Raw genomic sequence first — 24,929 nt, forward strand, 5'->3', positions numbered from 1 at the left:
TAATACCTGTAATTTCTACCCAAAGACATTTTTTCAATGTCGCAGTGTCTCACATTTCAGCTACAGAGGCTAAAAAGCTTCACTCTCATGCCATGAAAGCAAATCACAAAGCTTTAATTGCAGGTACCACCATGGTGATAAATTATCTCTAGCCTCTAGACATCTTTCTCTGGCTCTCCTCTCTAATTAGTTTAGAAAGTAAGATTTTCCCTAACAAAAGCAGTAATTGTTAGTGAAAATCTAACTTTCTGGATCATTTAAATTTAAGGCCACAGTAAGTCGTGTCAGTTCCCTGTGACTTCTGATGGAGGTTGATGATGCCAAGAGATTACAGTCCACCTCCAAGTGTGTATCTATTTATTTATGAGTGGGCATACAATTGTTCTTTGCCTCAGGCGTGGTTCATTATATGTGCATAAAAATGTAACTGTGTTCACCCATAAAAAAGAGACCACACTGTGACATATAGGAAACCCATCATCAGCTACCATAAAGCAAATGTCACATTGTTGCTGAAGATGGAGACAGGATTTCGAGAAGCAAATTACAGCGCTGTGAATCATTCCAGCAGTTAATTGTCGCTTCATGCTGATTGAAATGCTGAAAGATGATGCTCAAGCCATCAGAAAGCTTTGAAGGATTTTTTTTTCACGTTGGCCCTGAGAGCTCAACGCACTTAAACCTAAGAAAACACTTGTAAATAGACAAATTCAGAAAACATCAATTTGACAACACACGTGCTGCAAATACTGTCCAGCAGACACAAAAAAAAGTGATGAACCCGGCATGGACGCACTTGCATCAATTGTTGCTCAATGCTTTTAACTTAATACGTCACAAAGCATTCAACAAGTGCGTCCCAGCGTTTGTGTATTTGGTTGTGTCGTGAGTATTTGCAGAACATGTGTTGTCAAATTGAGGAAGACATTTCCTTAATTTGACAACACATGTTCTGCATGCTTGTTTGTGTTTTGTCTTTTTGCAATGTGTTTTTTTAAGTTGCAGTGTGTTGAGCTTCCAGGTCCACCGTCCATCCCTCCTCGTAGTCTTTCTTATTTTGTAGGCTCACATTCAGACTCCAAGACTGCAGGTCATAAACACCCCATAGTGTTATACAGTGGTTCAGTGTTTAGAAAAAAGTACGACTGATAATATCCAGATGGAGCCATCTTTATCCTCCATTGCTATGATAACCAAGGATGAATGAAGTGGGGCAAAGGGCATGAGATACGTAGCAGTAAGTATATTAGACATGTGACTATAGATTATGACCATATACATAAATACATGGATGCCGCATCGGCCGCTTCAGCCCGTTTTTTCTGGATAAAAAAACACAATAACATTTATATTTTGCAATTGATTTGGCAGATATCGATTTTACCAGACAAAACCATTTTAATGAAATGTATAATACTTTTATTTTCATGAAAATGTACAGATATTCTATGGTTTTGTTTTTATAAAAAATACAAATGTTCTTCTGCCACAGAGACATACATAACAGCAATATTTACAGGCCCATCTTTAAAAGACTGGCTTCTATATTTTATAATCAGCTAGTTTTACATGGTAGCTAATATGTAGGAGAGGTTGCCTTTAAGGTTTAAATACTTTTAAATAGACTTTTTAAATAGACAAAAATGCAAACACTGTAAGCAAAACTGATTTGCAACAAAAACACTGATACATTATAGGGAATCACTGCAGACAAAATGTGGACATTTCATGCAACAGCTATCAAGAGTCTTTGGCTGGCAGACCAAACACGGAGCAAATAAGGCATACCAGTCAGATCAGCAGCAATTGAAAAGTGTAAAAAAATGTATAACGTGTTTTCCAGTAAGGTATCAAGTCATTGGTGTCCATGCTCAATTCAGCCAAGAATCCAAAGCCACAAATTAGAAAAGTTCAAGTAATGGCAAGTAAAGATACCATAGTCCACTTTTGACAAAAGAAAACATGGATAATTTAGAGGTCCTTGTATCACAAATGATGGTGCTTTAGTTGTGGTTGGAAAAGAAGCATGATGTCTAGGAGTCATCATCAGTTTTTATGACATGAAAGAGGGTGACATTAAATATTACCTGGTGTCCGTTATTCCAGGCGTACAGTGCTCTCTCTCTGGCGTTGTAGTCAAGCATGGAGATATGAAAGTACTGGTTGTGGAAAGGAATATCTATGTACTCATAAGTTGAAGTCTTGGTGGAGTAAGCGTAGTAAACCTTTGCTCCTGACAGGTGAGAGTTAGTGATGTAGAGCGTCCCACAGATCATGAATGATTCGCCCGCATTCCTCTTGGAGTATTCAGTGTTCCACGTCTTCAGGACCTGCAGGGTGTCGGGGTCAATCTGGGAGATGACAACATTTCCAGCATTTTGATTTGTTGCGTACACGACCCACATTCCCAGTTCGTCAGCCATGACATCAATGTCGGAGTATCCTCCCCATGTATACGGGTACATGTTGTGGAAGCCAGCGAACTCCAAAGCTCGCTGGGCCAGCACACTGCCTGTCTCGAAGCTGTACTTGACAATAATGTTGCTCTGGTACTTGTTGTAGTAAAGCGATCCATTGTACACAATGTGATTGGTTCCCTCCCATTTAAATGGAAGGCTGTAGGTTCGAGAAACCACTCCTACTACAAAGTCCTCCATTGTCTTGTACTCACGCACGATCTTGCTGTTGGTGTAACTGTCCATATACCAAACCTACATCGGAGAGGATGAAGAGATTGGAAGAGAATGGATGGTGAGCCAAGCTCAAATCTGATACATCCTGATAAACAATCAAAACTAATCTCCTTGTAACCAATTTTTAAAAAGACACAATATGAAAACTCTACTCCACATTAGAAACGACTTAAATCTGCTGTTGTGATATTCTGCCTAGTCTGAAAACACAACACATATATTGCACACAATGCACAGCCCTTGGAAAGCACTCCCCTGCGCCCGTAACTCACCCTGTTGTTTCTGGTAGATGCTAGAGGATCAGTCATCCATGCCCCAAACCGGGTTCCAGATGTCTTTATTGTAACAGGTCCAGTGATTTTCATTAATTTCCCACACGCTGTTAATAAAGAAATGCAGCGATAAGATGTGCTGTGGTGGTTTTTGTCTCTAACTAGATTTCTCAAGCCAATTTCATGCCTGTGCCACCAGAGAGTGTGCCCTCTGTGCATACTAAGATAGCACTGGCAGCAAGCTGCTTTATTTAACTTGAAGCACAATGGTGCAACTACTGTTTGTAGCCAAAGGCAAGTCAGCTTTCTTATGTCTATCCAATATTATTTTTTTCAGTGCAGCTCAAGACTTGAAATGTAAAATGCTAGTAGATAGACCTCCATCAAAATCTTTAGTTATGAGCATATTGTTTTGGTAAACTACAACAGATTTGCTTTGAGCACACTTAGGAAATTAGTCTTTAATTACAATAAAATGAAAATGCTGTGTAAAACTGTCGGCTGAAATATACAAACTCTTCCAGACCTTCTTTCTCTGTCAATAGTGTTCGTTTTAATATGTTTTCCCGGTGGTGCTTCTTCATTTTGTTTTGTCAGTTAGCTACAACATGATACTTTCAGTAGCTTTTTGGCACATTTTACTGTTTGAAGAGCAAAAGGCTGTCAATACACCAACAGTCTGCAGGAAGAGAAGCAAATTTACTTCTTTCTTTTATCTGCATAAGCTGAATCAAGATAAAAAAGGGAATTTTTTGAAGGAAAACAAATTTTGGTGTGGAGGAAGGTATGTGAATGGGCTTTGAAAGGTAGCCTGGATGGTGCCTTGGAATGAACAAAGAACACACTTGTGGTCTTTTTATTTACATTTCTCCTGTGACTATTTTCTTCTGCAGCAGCAAATCAACAGTAAACCATGAGGAGCAAAAGTTGTTACTATGGCAACAATATGGCTGTAACAATTTGGCCACTTGTGCTAGTGCTCTATATTTACTCGTACCATTGCCAGTGCTATCTCTGAATAGACTGTACAAAACAATGGACACTTGCATTACTAGAATACAGGAATATGCTAGCTTACTTAGATAACTCATACTACCATCCAGCTGCCTATAGTGTTCACTACTCACTGAGTTTGCCCATGCAGCTGCGAAGCCTGTTGTCCAATCGCAGGACTCTCTGGTAGAGCTCATCATAGTCATACGCCCCAAGTTCCTCCTGGATTCCTGTCAGCACTGCTGACAGGTTCCTGATCTCCTCCTTGAACTGGGAGATGAGCGCAGCATCCATCTTGTACTGCTCCAGCACGGGGATCAGCGGCTTCAGCTCATCCATCTTGTCCTGAAGCTCCTTCCGACGCGACAATGACAGCAGCAGAAATGGAAAACAGAGAGAGGAGGAAGGATGTAGAAAGGTGCAATTTTTTACTATGATACAACATTCATACGATATTCAAGATATTTGTTGGTGGTCAACCAAGCTCATGGTTGTTCCACACATTTATTTTTCCAACTCGTTCAGTATGTAGCAACATGCCACACCAGAGATATTCTTATTCCCATACCAGCTGTGCAGTGCAATCCACACCGGGCAAGTGCAGCAATAAAACAGCCCCTGAAACAGTCACAGATGTAAGCGCTTGCTGAATAAGAGAGCTTCTGAACATTTTATATGTTTATATTCTCTTTATTTTCTTGGTCACATAAAAGGTCCACGAACTGACGAAGAATTTTGTCCTCAACTCTGTCAACATCTTCCTCTGTGCAACTTATCCAGAGGATCTCCAAATAAAGGAAAAGAGATCCATTTGCCGGTTGGATGCGGCTGAATATTTATAATATATCCACATTAGAAAGGCCACATCGACAGTGATAGTACAACGCTGTGCAAACAGGTTTCATTACACAGGATTCATTGGCTGTGTAAAACTCAAAGAAGACTGTGTTGGGTAGATATGAGCAAAATGCCCTGATTTAAACCTTAAGCAATAGAGGCTAAATGTAAATGTAACATGCAGTGTATCTTAATGAAACATTGGTCCATGGTGTATACCAATTACAAATAACATTTCCTGGTTTGAATCTGATCCATTAATTTGCCTGTTTTCTGTAGTTCTCTTTTAAAAAATATAATTAAGAAAAAAAACTACTATGCTGAATTAAGCTCAAAATGGCACTTGTGAAATTAATAGTGCACAAATCAATTCAGCTGAATAAGTAAAAACTAAATCGAAAAGGGTTAGTCCCTTTGAACATTTTACCAAACCAGGTCATTGCTGTACATACCTGGAAGTTCCTGGCCATGACGGATTTCCTGTCATCCTCAATCTGTCTGAACTTGGTCCTCAGGCCCTTCATCTGGTTCTCCATCTTCATGACATATTGGAAATCCCTCTGAGTTCGCAGGTTCAGCACCTCAATGGACTGAGACATGTTCTGCACCTAGAATAAGACAAGCCACGATAAATAACGGAGTTATCGTGCACTAATTGGACATTTCGTTGTATAGTATATGTAACTCTATAAGTGAAAAGATGATGCCTTCCCTTCTCTCCTTCCTTTCACTGCAACTAATTGAAAGGCACTTTGATGGCTTTTCCCTGGTGAACCTGTGTGTGAGCCTGAATGTATAACAACCTATTGTTGAAAAAGAACAAACGTGGCAAAGCCTAGCAGCAGTGCAGCAGTGTACCTAAAAGAACAATGCAGCTTTATTCCTCCATCATTCCCATCTTTACCAGGAGACTGTGTGTGCCTCTGTGTATATATGCTGCACTGGGGTGGTAAACAAACCTCCTTAACTTGTGCTTACCTTCTCTAGTAGCTGGCGCAGCTGTCTGCTCTTGGCATCTCTGGAGCACAGGCTCTGTTCTGGTGCCACCACTGTGCAGATACAGCGCCCATCAGCATCCTGGGCCGAGCTGTACACCTGCCAGCCCTCCTTTGGGGCAATAGTCTGCAAGTACAATCAAATACACACTAGGGTACACTGATATTAGATTAAGTCAGTAATTTCCTGTTTATGTGATATTGGTTCTCTTTTGAAAGCTGTAAGTAATTCTATGTGTAGGAACAAAGACATGCTGCTATAAATGCGTCTACTTTGAAAGAAACTTGGCAGACTCCATCAGTGGTGTGCAGCTACAAACACTGTGTCAAATTATGATCATGAACAATTTGACAATTTTTAAAATATAATAACTAGTTTGTAAATTGCATGTCTGATAGGTGCCATGTGTAAAAGCTACATCTACAGACAAGGTCCTAAGGTTCAGTTTTGGCTGTGTTTTTGTGTTTACAGTAAATTCATCTGTGGTGCATATTCTGATGTGGATATTAAAACCATGCAAAAAACCTTTGTTTTTAAGGTTGGATGCATACTGATGAACCCCCAGTTTCTCACAGTGGCTAAACACACTCATTAGTCAATCCCCAGACTAGTTCATTTGGTGCTACTTTACTGAGGTAATACCCTCATTACAAACAGTTAGGCATCTGGATTTCTGGCAAATTCTCCATCTAAGCATGTATGAATACATTTGACAAAAGGTTGAAGGGGAAACTTGCAGTAACTTATACAGAAAGAAGAATTTTATAGCAAGAGGTTAGAGGAGGCAAGCCTTCTCTCAGCTCTGTATTATGGGCATAATTTATAGGCATGTGGCTGCTTCCACTCCAAAATGCCTAAAGGCTGTCTGCCCCTCTGCTTGCAGATTCAACACAGGTGGCTCTTGTTCAGGGTATTGTATTGTATTGTATTGTATTGTATTGTATTGTACTGTACTGTGTCATGGTTTGCCATGGCAGACACCTTTTGTTAGTTTTGTTTGGACTTTTCTCACTTCCTGTTTTATTTTGTATTGGTTTCCTTGTGTGTCCCTGTTTTTGCTTCCTGTCTTGGTCCTGTTTCTGTGTGGTGATTGTCTGCCCCGCACTAATGTGTTTCACCTGTGTTCAATCACCCTTGCCTCCCTTGTGTCCATATAGTCTTTGTGCTCCCGTTTGTCTGGGTCGGTTCGTCTGTTGATTTCTGGGTTTCTCCTCATCGGTTCACGTTGCCTGTTCATGTCTGGTTTGTCCTCAGTCTGTTCATGTCTGGTTTGTCCTCCGTCTGTTCATGTTGGCGCTTCATGTCTCCTGTTTAAGTTCTTGTGTTTCCCTGTGCTCCCCCTGTGTTTCCCTGTGCTTCACCAGTGTTGTGGAAGCTCTTTTGTTTAAATAAACCTTTTGCACCGTCTCCCATGTGTTGGCTGCATTTTGGGTCCAGCCTTACCCCTCGAACCCTGACATATTGTATTGTATTGTATTGTATTGTATTGTGTCGTAAAAGGGAGCCCAGCATTGTAAGGGAAAAGTTTGCTGGTCTTCTGTTGTGTCTCTGCAAACTTCCCCCGTACTAACCAAAGAGCCTGAGGTTATTTCTGATCTCAGGATTGGCTCATACACCACAAACAAGATAACGATTTATCTTTTCATCTAGTCATTGTCATAGAAACACCCCATGGATCCAGACACTACGTTATACCTATACTTTACCCCACTCCTTGAAAGTTACATTGACACTGGGTTAGGTTACTTCTGTGGGTAGTAAGCTACTTAGCTAGATATGCTAACATTTGCAGCTTACACTAGAAAAGACAGATGCACATACACACATATATATACATATCCATTCCTTAAACTTCTGTTCTTGTGTTTTTGGTTTTGGAGTATCAGTCTTTATGCGGCCCGTGCTAAATCTTAAGCTTTACAGGCCTGCTGCACCTAATTACAATTGCTAAGCTGTGATTAGACCATCACTGGTCAGGAAAGGGATTTAACAAATAGTCAATTACCCTGCGGCTGGGTGCGTTATTTCTCATAACTGCATAGGTTGGAGTAGATAATCCTGCATATAACAGGCTCATGGTTTTTTTAATCATATTTCATAATATGATTATAATAAAAAAACTTTCCTATTACTACGTCACTAATATGCCATGTTAGAACTGTGGGAGAAGTGTCTGGCCAAAATAAGTGTGGTAGAACTTTGAAAAATGGAGACGTGAACTTCGAGTAACTTCAACTTTTTCTCAGTTATTCATAGGACCTGTGGCCATTCACTTTCTAGCAATAGAGAGATTTAGCTGACGCTTCAATCCAACAAAAACAGACAAACAAGCCTGAAGACGCCTTTGTATTCATATACATATTTATGTACTTTGCCACCAAGGATTCTGCTGGTAAACTTTGTCATCCATTATAATCCCAGTGGCACAGGAGGGGGAGTTTATGAACAGACAGAAGAGTTGAAGAGGTGGTTATATATATATAAACAGTAGCTGAAAAAACTAAGAAAAGAGGACAATGCTGACGAAGAAAAAGAAAGATGACTTGACTGTCGATTAGAAGACAGAGATAGAGGTAAAAGAGTAGGCATTCAGGCAGATATATCACTACAGGGAAGTACAAAGGCAGCCAGCACAAGATAATGAGATGAGGTGAGGGATAAACAGGAAGGGCACCAACGTGTACCGAAGAGTAAATGAAAGAGAAACGGACCGAGGGACTACATAGGGTTAGGCTCACAAGCGTTATTGGCAGTCAAGTCCATCTCAGTGATGCTGACTTATTGATTACAAATCCCTCACTAATGCATGACAGCACAGGCATAAAAGAGTGCAACCAGTTCTATACAAGCACTGGCTGACATTGGTTCATTTGATTACCCTAAACTAGGAATGTTTCCTACCTGCACATGGGGAACAACATGTTTTACCTTGTGCAGTTCAACAATATTGTATTTTACTTATGAAACCACGTTTGTTGATGAGGTGAAGATGAGGTGAATGTTTTTCAATATTTTCTATCTTGCACTATGTTAGATAGAAGATCAGGCTCTAAGGCTACAATGGTTTCACAGAGCTGCACGCCAAAGTCTAGTCATTAATCATCCCCACAAAACAGCATCTAGCAGCTCAAAGTGCTCCCCAGCCACCCAGCAGAGTTCTGCTCTCTGCACAGGCACCACACAAACACACACACACACACACACACACACACACACACACACACACACACACATACACACATGCATGATTGGTTACATACAGTATGTAATGCAAGACATATTCATGTTTCTTATGCTCCCAGTCTCTCTTTGCTAAGGTTTGACTCATGGCTGATATACTGCACTCATCAATATTTTTTGCCAGGATTCAATATGTTTGCAGTCAAAACCAGAAAAGAACAGCAAAATGCACCATCCCTCCATGGTTTCTCTAAAGATTTCTTCATTAAATCATTAAATCATTAAACTTTTATTAAAATCAGACCAGTGTATCTGAGATAAGACCTACGCTTTGATAAACACAGCTGATTCTAACTATCCCTTTGCTTTATAGTCATTAAATGATTCCATTTAAAAATGTACTATGAGTAAAATCAAACTCGCAGCAGATCACTTGTTAACACCTAGTTAGCTTTCAGTTTGCAATACTCTCCCAGCCCTTAAACAACACTTTTCACTGGGGAAAAGCAATCAGATGGCTTCCCAATAAAAGCAAGACTTTAGGGCAGTTTAAAAAGTAAACACTGTAAACAAACAAAAAACATTAATTTTATTATATCACTCAAGAGTTTTCCATTTACTTTGAATTAGATTGTATTCAAATCCCATTTCCTGAGGTTTTAAAGAGTAATAATTCATCCCATTGTGTCAAACTAAGACAGATTAGATGTGTATCTTATAGTGCAACTGAGACTGGTTTTTACATGTTTACCTGCTGTACACACTCTGTCTCCTACACAAAAATCTATTCCTACACCCAAAACATTACGGATCATTCTGTTAACGGCAATCTTAGTTACTTTTTAAACTTTAACTTAAAGGTCCCATATTGTATAAAGTGAGATTTCCATGTCTTTTTTGAATATAAAGCAGGTCTAAGTGCTATATTAATACTGTGAAACGATCAAAACATTCAGCCCACAGAGAAATTACAAGAGAGGCTCAGAGCTCTTTGATTGGTTCACCAACCTATTGTTGGTAGAGCTGCAGAGAGAAGCCTGAAAGAGGAGATGTAAAACTAGATTGAGATGGTTTTAGTACTTAAAACCACAAATGTGGTTCTATCTAACTGTGAAAAAAGCTACCCATGCACAGCCAATATTAGCGATCAGATGCTGGTAAGTCACAGGAACCACGAAAGTGAAAATCAAACCACTGCACACTGAGATGACTTCACTGTGACTATTATTGAGAGTGAACAATGCATTTTATTTGTGTGGCTGTTGTGTTGCATATATAGTTAGTAAACTTAAAATTAATAATGTCAATGAAGTCTTGTAATTATACTGAGTGAACTTGAAGAAGCCACAGGCAAAATGCATTGTCAGTAAAAGTCACATTGAAGTCATTTCAGTGTGCAGTGGTTAAGTTTGATTTCCATAAATATACTGTATCTTCTTATGGATATCAAAACAAATAAAACCCCCGGAAAAGTGTAAAATATGGGACCTTTAAAAGTGATTTAAACCATGTTTACATGTCAATCTCTCTGTTATTCTTCATTTCTAACTTTTCAACTCATGAGGACATAAACAGCTTTAGGATGACATTATCCTGTGCTCTACATTCTACATACATCTAGAATTACTGCCAACCAGTCAAGCTGCAGTTTAAATTTATGTTGGCCAACTTGGCTGATTCTGACAGAACACAAAGTTGTAGCTATGACAGTGGACAATGCTTCAAATATGGATGTTGCTGAAAAAAAGCTATAAATTCTAAAATGTGTCTGCTTCACACCCAGATTCTTCAGTCCAGCAGCACAGAAGTTTCAAAGTGGACATCCAAGATAAAAGCGACCAGTTTATCCAACCAAATATGAAATATGTTAATATGCTAATATAACTTCCCCTTCTGTTCCCGAGTTACAGCACTGAATAATGGCCAGAAAAGTGTTTTTGCAGGACATCATGATGGCACAGTGAAGTTTACCTTTGACCATTTGGATATAAAATGTCAACACTTCACATCACATGTTCTCCTATAACATCAGATTTTATCCTCTTAGACATAATGTTAAATTGTGTCACAATTAGCATATGAATTCATGAGTTGTGAGGTCAAAGTGACCTTGACCTTTGACCCCAAATTATAATCAGTTCATCCAGTTTGTACCAAATTTGAATAAATTCCCTTTAGATGTTCCTAAGATATCGCATTCATGAGAATGGCACGTACAGACATTTCTTTTATTCACACAATTACAGAAACACCTTCTAATATGACACAGTGTGATACAGCAATACCACAAATAATGGCCTGTCAAACCTGCCACAGAACTGCCTCTGTATCTATGTGACAGTTGTCACAAAAATGTAACCCTATTCTTAGACAGGTCAGAGTTTCCACCCAACACCCAACATGGTTATGTAACACTGGCCACTCATTTGAAAAACAAGCCTCCATTATCAAATGATCTAATATAAGTCAGTGACTTAAGAATTAGACAGTCCAGCGGCCACCAATAATGACTGATCATGACTTTGTTGCTTTTATTGCTGCACACAAGGTCAATCCAACTTCCAGTCCCTATTAGTGTTGGACTTTTATGATTCAACCTGATTGAACTGTGAATTTGCCCTTTTCATGCCTCAGTGAAATCAGGTTTGGCATTTACAGTACTTTATATTATGACTGCATCTGTCATTGAGCCGACAAGAAGTGACAGATGACAGAAAAAGAATGAAAAAAATATTAACATAATCTGAAACAACATGCTCAGTTTTATGTATTATTATCTTGTAGCCAGCCACAGGTTTGTTGTTTGTGTTATGTGTGTGTTGTGTAGTTGTGTTTATTGAACAGTGTAGTTCAGAAAAACTTATCTTACAGTCACATTAGAAGAAGCTTTTCAGCCATGCTAGTAGCGTGGCTGTGTGGATGTGAGTCGATCAGTTGTGTCTAGACGGAAACATCTTAACAACTGTTGGGGATGGACTGCCATGAATTTGTTTCAGATGCTCGTGGTCCCCAGAGGATGAATCCTAAGGACTTTGGTGGTCCCCTGACTTGCCTTGTTGTGCCACCAGCGGGTCAGAGAATGGAATATCTGAGCATCCACTCGATGGATAGACACAAACTTTTGCAAAAGCAGTTGTAGTTTCCAGACGATGCTGACATGCTGTACAAACGTAGACTTTACTTTCCTAATTATGGATCACTCAATAAATGCATACATGGTCAACAGTGCACCGATACAGTGTAAACAACAGCGGTATTTAATTCCTCCCTGTGGAAGATGCTCTTCGCAGTAGACAGGTATCCTGCCAATTACACACCTAATTTTCGGTTTGTTATTCTGTCTTGAACATGTATTTTTCCTTGGCTATCACACAATTACCATTAACTTCATCCTGAACCTGTTAGTGTGATTTAGTGAAAGACGTAGGGAGTCAATGAGGGAGTAAAACTGAATAGATAGGTTAATACTGGTGTAATACAGCTAAGAATGAGTAAGTAAATGATGACAGGGAGAATTAGCTGCTGTCATCAGAGCTGTGACTGAAAACACTGTTGAAAGGGGAAGAATATTAGATAGTGTTGCTTCGTGCTTTACTTTTTCAAGCACATCATTCAGTTCCAGTTAAAAGAACCTTGTTTTATCCTCTTGTTGTTTTGTTTTGAATTAAAAAGATCATTCTTTTTCTATCAATATTGTTTAGATAAATCAGTAGGTTTCATTCTGAGCATGTTCTGGATGGATACTTTAGAATATTTTGAATCCATTTTCAGTTTGTTATTCTGTCATGAATATGTATTTTATATACTTTAGAATATTTTCTACGCCAGTAATTTTCACAAAATTTGAATAACACTTCTGTGAAATCACAGCACTTATGATTTGATAGATTTTGCTGCTCTTTGCACTCCTGCATGCAAAACTAAGACTTGGACTCTATCTGAGGAACAATTCTGTTTAGTGCTAAGGGGAAGCTGTTTTAGGCACTGCCAAGATTCACAGCAAGTTCATATACTGTAGCTGACTGCACTGTAAACTAATTTCCACCCTGCTGTGTATAGCCTTGGTCTCTTGATCTAATTCCTTCTGCCAGTCTCATAATGGCTGATTCCATTTGCTACACTGCAGCAGTATGAGTCTGGCAATATGAGCAACTCCCCAGAGGGATGACACAGGTGAGAGATCGGTGCTGAAAAATTAAAAGAATGTCAGTGGCAATGGCAGAAATCAATCTGTTATAAATACAGCCTGGAAATATAGCATTGGAGGTAACCAACTCCTCCAGCAGCATCACCTAGAGCTGCAGAGAGACAACAAATGGGCATATAATGGAAGTATAACGGAAGTGCTGTCTGGAGATAACTCTCAGAATTCACACATTCTTTTGATGCTCTTTGTCACAACTGGAAATCTCATAGAACAGCACACCTGGCGATTAAGTCTTTGCTTTGAGTCAGTCTCTTCTTAAACCTGGATCTCCAGGTTAAAATTGGAACTTTTATGACATTAAAACACAAAAAAAGCCCAGTTAATAAATTTAGGAACAAATCCAAGTGCCGGCGCTGCCAACAAAACTAAATCTCATATCACAACAATACTGCTGTCCTGCCTGCCACAGACAAAGACCTAAACAGATGCTATCTATCCAGTCATCGATCAACCTGTCCAAACAAAAAGCCACCAAGGTATTGGAGGCAAGTGAAGTGGAATGCGCATGTCAATACTGTGACTGATGATCATACTGCTTAAATGAGTTAACATTTTTAGCTCTAATGGCAGGGGAAGATGAACTCACATGTGCAGCCAGCTTTGTAACCACACTGATGCAGACATCTAAGACAGCAATGACAAATGGTAACACCTCTAAAGACAGCAGCAACAGCAATCCTGGCAGCAATAATCCTGAGGCCAAAAAGGTCCCAGACAAAAAATACTGACAAAGAGATGCTGCATACTCTGCAAGGCTCGGGGGAGGGCGAAAGAGACAGCAAAAGAGAAAGCCATCTTTTCTCTCAGATGTGACTGTGATGAAAGGCGTGCAGGGAGATTAATTTCCTAGAGGCGTGCCACCTTCTTGCCTTTTTTGACCCCGGCGAAGAGAAGATTGAATAGATAATTCTGCAGGAGCTCGGCACATTCTGCCCCAGACAGCCTCTGAATGAGCTCCAGCATTATCTTGTTCACACCTTCGTGCTTCTTCTCTAGGGCCTGCTTCAACGAGTCTTCTGACTGAACGAGACGACATGTCAGTCACAAGCACCACGGAGGATGATAATGAAACAGTCATCAAACATTATCGGTGCAGCAAAGCTAGTGGACAGCTCCAGGCCACACTGAATGGCACATGCACACACAAGCAGAATACTAAACAGCTGTGACAGTGCTCCCACATAAAGTTATTTCACAGTAAGCTGAGATAAAGCCAGGTTTGAGGCTGTCTAAAGCCTCAGTGATTCTTTTTTACCTCTATTCCTTGTCATTAGAGAAGTGTCTACACTCAACACCAGAATGTTGGAGTAAGTGGGGTAAATCAGTGTAGCCAAAATTAAAACACAGGATGACGAAGTGTATGCTGGTGAATACTGGTGCATTTTGAATTTCTTTAAGCACCCTCATCTGAAGCATTACTCTTTTGGGATACATTTTACCAGAGGAGGCTCTGTAATTGGGATTTTTACTTATTATTTCCGTAATTGTGGTGGAGCAGTCTGCCAGGATAAGCACCCTTCTTTAATTCATGCGCAAATTAAATCTGTGTCATCCACATGCACATGTCTTGGCAGCTTCCTTGGGTAAGTGTTTGTAAAGTAAGAGCATGCTCATTAGTACTGCATAAGAAACTCAACAGATTTCAAGTCTTGGAAAAGGACATCGCTTCCATATTAATTAATGTCACAGAATCTGCAGGCTTAGACAAGGTCACATGTTACAAAATGATGCAGCAAAGGCAGTTCACCTGATTCTTTCTTGCTCTTTAGCAACCTTTGAATTTTCTCCTTCTAATTATGCTCGGCAGTGTTGTCTGAATGCTGAGATGTTAAAGCTGTGTTTCCACTTCAGCCTCCTTCCTGTAGCTGAAGCAAGAAGGATCGAAGGATTATGCATAACTTATGGATGTATGTGTTTGCACTGGTTTAGTTTCACCAGAGCAACAGGCAATAATTCCAATTATAAGATCTACTTGGATGAAACCATCAGAATACTGCTTTAAACTGTTAAGATACCATCACATTAGTATGGTCAATGCATTCCAGGAGATTCTTTGAAGTTATACTGCAATTTATTTGCTACTATTTCTCTTAAACTTACTTCCTATACTTTTACTGCAGTTAATGACTTGCCTTTCAGCAACTTCGAGAGAATGTGCCTAAATTTGTTAATTCAAATAAAAGCAGGACAAATGGGCACTTGCTGTAAATATATAGCAGTTATCAGGCTAACTACTTTATGGACTTTTCAGGCGACTCCTGAAGAGGACACTGGTCACATTTCTTCTTCATGGGTGAGTACTGCACGTGTGTGCAAAACTATGTGATAAGACAGAAGTGTTTGTTCATTGGTTTTGAAGAACTTACACCAAAAACTGTTGTTTATAATTAACATTTTGGACTGGTATTGAACTTTATTGTACAGTAGCTTTATAGACGTCAGAAGCGCCAAAACCAGGCGCACTTGCTCCTTGGTGAATGGCTATTGGCCCAGTGTTTGACACAGAATTTTATTCTATTTGTGGCCAGTTTATTACATATTGTGACTGACCGGTGAGCCCAGTCCCGGCACACGCACGTAGCAGCTTTGTGCACCTGGAGGGGCGAGGAAGGGCTGAGTTTTGAATCACAACGTTGTATCACAATTACGACCATTAAGAATGGGGAACAATGTGGCGGATTTACCAGGTAGCAATAAAGAACACTTCTCTGCGGAGCCTCATGCATCACGGATGTCCAGGAGACAGTCATGATGCATGGCAATGTTGTGCAACACACAATATGCCACAAAGCAGCCAACTTGTCATCTCACTCCCCACTGCCAGGTTTTATGTAAGTAAAACTCTCCAATAGCCTTCAAAGGTGAATTTTATTTCTGTGATGTCATTATAATGTAAAGTCTATCGGTTGAAATGGGGGCGGGGCCAGTTGGGGAAACACAAATTCAAATATACAATTTTTTTTAAATTTTTTTGGGCTTATGTAATTTTCATTCAGTGAGTGGGCGCCATCAACATTTGAAGAGTTTGGGAGGTAAACAAATACTTCTTTTTTTAGCAATTGCTAAACCAAAAAGACAAGCGCACAGGTGTAAGGAATGGAAATGGTGTGTTTATCTGTTCTAACATAGGTTGCAACTGTTAAATGCCTGGCTAACAAGTTTCACCCCTACAATAGTGACTTCCAGCAAATCATTAACTAACTACATTAGTTTGCAGTCATGTTTAAAAAATGACAGGCTATGAAAATCACATGCACTTTGTAGTTTTTCTCTCATCACACAACAAGAAAACATCAGTTACCTGTGTACTTTACTTATAGTATCCTGTTTCAATAATGTAAATTGAGTGGTGTTCTCATTTTTGATGAAAGACTTACAGTGTAAAACTAAGTTCACTAAGTGTGCTGGACATTTGTGGGAGCAGGGTGTTCTGTTGAATCTCTAGGTATGTTATTTAAATGTAATATATATATATATATTTTTTTTTTTCAGCTACAACTTCATTATTCTCAACTGCATGTGAGTAAAGCCATATTTGGCATGTTTGGTGCTAAGTTGAAACTCAATTTAGACTCATGCTAATGTTAGTTAATATTAATATTAGCTAACATTAGCTAACTTGGCTACTTTAACTTGCCATGCTATTTCATTTGACAGCCTGTACACTAGGGTTATGCCGATGGATGGTGATCTTGGTGATTGACGATCATCAATTTAATTCAATTCAATTTTATTTGTAAAGCGCCAAATCATAACAAACATTATCTTCAGGCACTTTACAAGGTAAGGTCAAGACCTTACAATAGTCTGGAGAAATTTCCCACAATGACCAAGCACTTGGCGACAGTGGGGAGGAAAAACTCCCTTTTAACAGGATCAGAGCGATTGTCAATAGCTTATGACTTTGCCAATGTCAAGAAAATATTGGGTGTGTTTTATGTAATAGCTTTTTATTATTATTTGTAATATTAAATCAATATTAAATTTTATTTCCCTGCCATAGTTTCACGTTGGCAGCCCCCGCATATAACCGATGCTTGCAACACTGATGCATGCACACACACACACACACACACTCCAACCAGCTGACTGTCATTTAAGCGTTTGTCATGTGTAGATGCCACGCTGTGACAAGCAGAGACAAACAGAGCAGAGGAGATCGATAAACAGACAGACAGAACATGCCACTTGATTCGGTTTATTAGCCTGCTGCCTTTCCATGGAAATTTCAGCCTTAACAGGGACGTGAAGGGACAATCAACAAGAGAGCTAGAGAGAGAGAACTGCAAGCCACAAATAGCTGTTTCTATGTGCCTCCACCTGCTGATTTTGAGTGAATATTGTGAATGTACTGATTATTAAATTTAAATAATTAATGTTTTGTTTGTGATGACAATAAAGCCATAAAATGTACTTGTCATGCTACTGTCATCACTCAGGATATCCGAGAAAGGGCAGAGAGACAGTGGCGAGCAAAGCAAAAGCATTAGGTGTACATGTGCAAAACAGTTGAGCAGGAGAAATAAAAACCTGCGCCATTTACACGGGCGTCATCATTCTGGATATTTAAAAGACAAGGCTAGATCAAAACTATGGCTGGACAGTGTGTGTTCAATGTGCGAAATTGAAGAACATAGCTGAAGAACTGCTGTAAACAACACCTGTAATGCCCCTCTGATGATGTAATGGAAACTGTTTACGCTAATTCATTTTGAATCAGCAACAGCCAATAGAGAAACTCCAACACTCGGCCGGACGACCAATAAGTTCATCACTCAGTCAACGACAGATTTTTGGGCTGGCCCCACTGTTGCAGCCAGCCAATAAATAAATGCTAACCTATACAGATGGACTATAGAGACTGTCTGCAGCAGATGACACCCACTGTAATGATCAATGTGAGCACAGACAGGACAGAAACTGAAAGTCGGCTCATTGATTCATCTGCACTGTTTGTGTTGATGGGACATCAGCCTGACATCTGCAGACAGCTGTTAGCTGGTGTTTGCTCACCGGCAGGGATAGACTGAATAAAGTAGAATCCACACACTATTCACTCCACTTTCATGGCCTCATGTCTCATAGCCAGAGATAAAATCTCCTCAACATACACAAAATGAGCTCAGATCAGTCTGCAGTATTTTTTCAGTTTGTCCCTCAGATGCCAAAGTCAGCTGACCATCCTGAGCCATTACATTCCTGTAAACTGCAGCAGGTCCACATAGAGTCTAACTATTCACCTCACAGTGACTGAGGGCGGCTCATCATACAGCAGCTGTCACCTGAAAATAACTTTTTTGTGCTTGTTGTAATAACTCAACAAAGTAGCCCGAACTGAACCACTAACAAGTAACCACTGCAGACACAGACCATTTAGCACAGATGAACACATTTACTGAGAAAAGGCACAAATGCAAAGAGTGATTTGGGGATTTTAAGAATCGATACTTGATTATTCAAATATAAATCACGATTAATGAAAATCGATTTTTTGATCCAGGCCTAACCTATACTGCGTAGACTTGCATGTTTTATGTGTTTTTCCTTTTTGACAATGTTGCAGTCTGTTTTTCTGTTTTTTTTTCTTATCTTTACACCCTTACTTTATGCCTGCCGAATTCAGATGTCACTGCAGAATGAAACTTTGCCTCGCCCAACCATTCTGTTTTGAGTATGCTTCCATTGTACAATTTTATTTATTTGTTGAAGTACAAAGGGAACCCTGTTGACTCATTTTTATTTGTTGTGTTTACTTCATTTTTGTAAGGCGATTGGTTTCCTAAATTCTCCTGTTCAGTTAAATCACACCAACTTTTTTATTTAAGTTGCCAACACCTGGAAAGAGCAATTTACCACCAATTTACATTTACATTAGTTTGCTTAACAAAATAAAGTAAACAAATACGTTTTAAGACATACTCTAAAATAATGGTTAAGTTTACTTAACTTTTTCAAGGCAGCAAGTTTCCTACTTTTTTTAAATGAGACCAGTTAGTCAGATTTATAGAAATCTCTCATAATTAAAAAAATAAAAAACCTACTGTTTGAAATTACGCACAAGTCTTTAAGATGTTAGAATGAAATAAGAGTGATCTTACATTTTTCTCTTCTTAAAATACAGGGCTATATTGCCCTGGAATTCAAGAACAATCCTATTTCTTTAGTTACATGTTTTCTAAAGGGATCTTCACCTGGTGAAGACGGAGGCTTTTTGCCTGGGACATGCAGCTTTAGCTTCAGTCTTTAGCACCATATCATGTATGTAGCCATCAAATGCATTATAAAGACCCATTTTACAACATTTTCTATCGAGTCAGCTAGAGACATTAAAAAGTCAGCCAGAGTGTGTGTTTTTCACCCGCCAACGTAAGCTTAATTACCTCGGTAAAAGTCATCATTTCAGCAGGGAACACTGATAGTTGTCGGTTATGCATGAGAATCCTGCTACTGTCTGAAATCACTGTTTCAAATTTAATAGGTGGTAAATCTGCCATTGTTATGAGTATAAACTAAATATGTGCTCTGTGAGCACAGAAAGCGTAGCAACAGTAACTAAGGGGGATGGGATTTAGTGAATGGTCAGTGAGCCAGTTCTACACAAAAACCTGCTAGTATTTATAAAAGAAGTTTGTGTTTACTTTTTCTTTAACTCAATTTAAGTTTTAGGTGACTCATATTACTACATCATATGACTACTTAATACGTTATATTACATTTTATCTGTGCTAGTAAGAAATTAACAAGCATAGCCCATAATTATCTCTCTGGCTGACTGAGTACAGTATAAATTCAGTGAGTCCACAAATGTCTTCCATTCCTCTCAAGTCCAGCCTTTCAGCTCTAATCCACTGACATGTGTCTGCGATGGAGACTGCTTGGGCTGTAATTATAGTAATTATAACGGAAACAGAGAGAGAGAGGGCCATAACTATGCCCCTGGTAGTTTCAACATCATGTCTCAACTCCTGTAATTATGCTTATGCTATTATTAACACAGCTGCATTCACCCAGAGGAGCGAAAAAGAGCTCACAACAAGGGAGAGTCGCTTTAAACTGTCATAATAATCATATATAAAAAGACAAGCATTTCATAATTATACATATTAATAATGGCTGTGTCGATGTACCTCTTTAAATTGGAATTAATAATACAAACTAGAAACAAGAAAAAGGGCAAAGCAGCAAAATGCAAAAACAGAAAATTGTTCAGATGTAACTAGTGGTTATCTGTCACTGTCAATAAGTAGACATCTCATTACTATTGAACAGGATGTTCACAAAGTGTGCCGGCCACACATACAATTGACACATACCATAGCAAAAATTTAAAGAAAGTGACAGAAAGCTCATTGCAACCTCACACATGCTCAAACAGTCTAACATCTCTGTAAACGCTTCACAGCCATCATTGGTGAACTGACTTTCTTTATTTCCAGTCCATCTGACAACCGCTCTGACAACCCCCTCCCTGCTTCCAACATGAAACATGCAGCATCACAGCTAATGAATCTAATGGCAGTCCTGCGGCTAGATGTTTGCTTTGTTTGTGTTGACACATAGTTAGAGGGTGTCATCTTTAATTTTGCCCCTGGTGGAAACATGACGTGAAATATGAAACCTTCAGCATTTTTTTTGCTCCCATCGCTAAATGGTTGTGTGCATGTGAAGGTGTGTGCCCACAGCATCTCTCATATTTTAATATGGCATCTGTGCCAGACAATTTCCCTACCAAGGCTGCATGTATCAGCCACATAAATGCTAATGCACGCTGAAAAAGGATTTCAAACAAGCAAAGGATGACATCAGCCCCGGCAGACGACCCCTTCAGCTCAATAATAACTTTAAAGAATGCCTTTCTATGCTTCATATGATTAATGATCAACAATATGTCATATAAATGAGAGGAAATAGCATCTCCTCTGCAGCCTTTGCAGCTGGGATCACATTTCAAATCAAATTTTTTAAGTGTGATCAAAGTATGATTATATGACCTGAAACCTTTCAACAGAAGCTGAGCCTGAAAACTGTAACTCAATAAACTGGTATTTAGAGTACAAGTGCGAGTGTGTGTGTGTGTGTGTGTGTGTGTGTGTGTGTGTGTGTGTGTGTGTGTGTGTGTGTGTGTGTGTGTGTGCCTGCCACCTACTCAAAGCAGCTAATACAGAGGGCAAGTGCCCACACAAAGCTCCATCCCACTGGTGCTGTAACCAAATCCCCGAGAGAAACTGTACATAAAAACATTCACATTACTCTCACCCTGGTTTTGCTCAGTGCATCCATGCACATCATTGTTGTTTGCCAAAAAGATACAAACATATTCAGAAGAACTAAGATTTATGATGAACTATAAGAAAATACCATAGGTATAATTAAAGAAAAAAAAATAAAATAAAAGATCACTTACATCAAATCAGTGTGATTCAATCCAAAATCTCAAAATTGATTTTTAGACAAAATTACACTCAGTAGCTGTGACGACAAAGATGTGTCTATTGAATTTTAAATGGGCGATACCTGATGTCAGACTCCTGAAGTCTACTAAGTCTCTCTTCCTGCTCTGATCAATATGTCCTCCAGGTGCACAATATAATGTGTGATCATAAAACATAAATCCCAGTCATCATTTTGATCATGATGAGAGTAACACAGTGCCGTTAGCAGCCACTGTGTAATTACTCGGCTGGCCATAAAGGAAAACTACACTATGCAAATATTTCATCAGGGATCAGTTGTGTACACTGCAGAGATAATATCTGCCACACCACCACAAGGAGAAATCCACACCATTAGCCCTAGCTTTAGCACTTTCTTCAGGAAAGATCTGGGTTTGTCATCATTTTAACCATGCTAAACTACACCTGCGGGATAAAAAACAAAAGGCAGCACTAAGACATAAACTTAAATGCCAAGAAGCAACGGCTGCCAGCCCTAACAAAAATGAGCATAACCTTGTATACAGGGTCTGACAGCCTGTGAGTGACAGCTTAATAATTTCCAGCTTAGTGTAATGCCATAAAAGGTTTGCCTTTCCCGATAATTTTTAAACCCTGAAGTAAAGGCCTTTGGGGCCATGCTAGCAATTTGCATGCAGCTCTCACTCAAGCAATGTCTCACTTTCCTCAACGGCAGTGGTGAATTCATTGATTTAATCATAAACAGATGAAAGATAGAAACTGAACTGGATGATAGTCATCATAGGTAACCACAGGTAACACTTCAGAAACAAATTTCTGAATCATAGAGAAAATGACACAGTAGATATCCAGAGCTCTCTGTAAACACAGTGACGAAAATATGTAGATGCGATTATTATTATTATTTTCATGGTTAGCCTATCATTTACTTTTTCAATAAATTGATTAACCTATAAAGTAACAAAACTGAAGGTGTGAAATTGCTCTTCTGTGTACCCACTGGTCAAATAACAAAAGCAAGTCCTCACATTTGAAGAGCTGTAACTAGGAGACATTTGGTAGTTCTGCTTGATAAATGACATAAAAGATGAACTGATAACAAAACTGCCATCAGTTCATTACTTGTCCATGGACCAATTGTTTGACAACAGCATGATGAATCTCAACCCTCTGAATGAAGCACTATGTGCCATCTAGTGTACTCTACTGGAAAAAAGCACTGCGTGTGAACGGATGGACAGGATTTTCTCCCTCTCTGTGGGCTGCTGCATAGCCACAGACGATGTGCAGTGAAGTTTCAGCACCAGAGAGTGGACAGCTCCACACCCACACCTTCAGAAGAGCCATTGATTTATCCGTTAATTATAAGAGACTGTAAGCAGAGTTCAGTTACTCCATCTTTTCCTTAGTACAAAACTACAACTCACTGCACATGCTATTCCATTTTCCTCATATCTGCTTAAAGTTAAGCACAAAGTCAAACCACACAGTATAAAATTCAGACAGAAGAGACACAGTCTTCATTGGGGGAGAAGGAGGTCCTGTCACTGTGACATAACCATGTTCCTGCTGAACTATTACCATCAGTCACAAATAGAAGCATTTTTACACCCTTTGCATCACCATCTATTAAACAGCAAACAATCAGTAGCCTGTGCTGAAATGCTTGTGCAGCCATATGTACTTCCTCTCACAATTATATACCACATTATAACCAATTTAGCTTACAAACAGAATTAGATCCACAAGTGGATGGATAATAACAGGTGATTAGTCACAAAAGAAAATGTTGTGTTTCAGCATGAACTTGAATTTGCTGCATACAATTAGCGCAATGCTTTTCAGGAAAACAGAGATGCTAGTTCGATGTTGTGCTCACGATGTGACTGATACAGGACATTTTTCCTCAGGAGGAAAAAATCACAAAACTGCATTGCAAATGTGGCAGTTTAATATTTTGTTGCTAATGTAGGAAATAAATATCCCCGCTTAAAACAGCATTTAAATAACACGAATGGATTGAGTTGATTTGCAAATTCGTCATAGGCATAATCTACTATCTATCACTGTATTTTCAGAAGCCCTCAGAAGTTAGAAGCAGTAGGACTGATTCATACGGCTTGTTACCGCCTAGGTATGTGGAGGAGGGCTGCGGGCGTACTGATTAGCCTACTATTCAAAGTTTAAATTAATAGTTGAAAATAGGTGCATTGAACCTACCCCGAAGTGTTGTGCCTCCTGTGGATTTGTAAAGCTCCTTAAATCTTGTCTAATTAAGTTTACATCACTGATGGTAAATGATGGCAAACATTAAATTGTGGGACTTTTCAGTGAAGTTTGGCATAACAGCCTCCTTACATGAAACAGTGGCACGTATTGGGGTGATGGTTACTGTAGAGACACTACAGGCTGTACGTCCTCAAACCCGAGTACAATAGCTGTTGACAGTATGCAGTCATGAGTATAGAGCCTCGCTCTGAGACGAAACAAGTGGCAGAAAACGAGCAGAGAGAATGAAATAAGAAACTCACCATGGAGGGATATAATCCGAAGATGATGAGGAAAAGGACGGGGTACAGGACGCTCAACAGGACCCGCATGCTGACGGGCTCCGGCCAGCCACTTTTCTCCAAGGTGCAGTCCTTTAACATAGAGCTCCTGTCCTTCTGTTCACCTTTTTTCTTTTTTTCTTTTTTCTTTTTTTTATCGCTGTCGAACCGCAGAGAGAGCGCTCCGGCGGCGGCACAGCGTCCACACGTTCACCGGCATCACACTCACCGCTCCCCGGTGCTCCGACTGAGGGCAGTGCCAAGGAAAAAAGTTTTGAGCGAGAGGGGAAATATTCACATATTTCAGGTCTAGCAGACTGCAGGGGAGGCGCAGCAAGGATGTGACATCACTTGGGTTTGAGGGTCTATCTATCTATCTATCTATCTATCTATCTATCTATCTATCTATCTATCTATCTATCTATCTATCGACCTTCAAATTCACCTTCAGATTTTGGCTGCCCACACCTTGTGACAGTTCTTGTGACACTGAGTTTCTACACATGTGGTTTTGTGTGGATAATAATGATGGTTTAAAAAAATGTTGAAGGAAACTGATTAACTACACCCCAACAAAACAAGGAATAATTCATGCAACAGTCCATACATTAACACTGGTGCAGAGTTGCCCCCTTCTGTTTAGCTGGGCTTCACAAACATGTCAATAAATAATCACGTAATCATTGTGCTTGCAGAGATTCAGAGCAGGTGTGTTCCATGGATATAGTGTATGAAGTTGTCCCCCATCTGACAAGCTAAGGGTTTTTTTTCACTTTACATTTTTATTC

At 39.4% G+C, this 24,929-nt stretch overlaps 1 protein-coding gene across 2 annotated transcripts; it reads right to left on the minus strand.

Annotated features, from left to right (window-relative positions):
• Positions 1-1,450: 1,450 nt before the first annotated feature.
• On the minus strand, positions 1,451-24,377 carry olfm3 (olfactomedin 3). 2 transcript variants are annotated; one of them, XM_022754063.1, is made up of 6 exons: positions 24,124-24,377; positions 5,774-5,917; positions 5,248-5,403; positions 4,093-4,312; positions 2,966-3,072; positions 1,451-2,711 (listed from the first exon to the last, which is right to left on the minus strand). In XM_022754063.1, exons 1-6 carry the CDS (start codon positions 24,241-24,243, stop codon positions 2,034-2,036), a joined length of 1,425 nt encoding a protein of 474 aa, XP_022609784.1. In that variant the 5' UTR covers positions 24,244-24,377; the 3' UTR covers positions 1,451-2,033. The 2 variants fall into 2 exon arrangements, with proteins under 2 accessions (XP_022609784.1, XP_022609785.1); XM_022754064.1 differs by lacking the exon at positions 5,774-5,917.
• Positions 24,378-24,929: the final 552 nt, after the last annotated feature.

Source organism: Seriola dumerili, unplaced genomic scaffold, assembly GCF_002260705.1.
Source record: "Seriola dumerili isolate Sdu_G_001 unplaced genomic scaffold, Sdu_1.0 BDQW01000216.1, whole genome shotgun sequence".
Taxonomy (NCBI): Eukaryota; Metazoa; Chordata; class Actinopteri; order Carangiformes; family Carangidae; genus Seriola; species Seriola dumerili.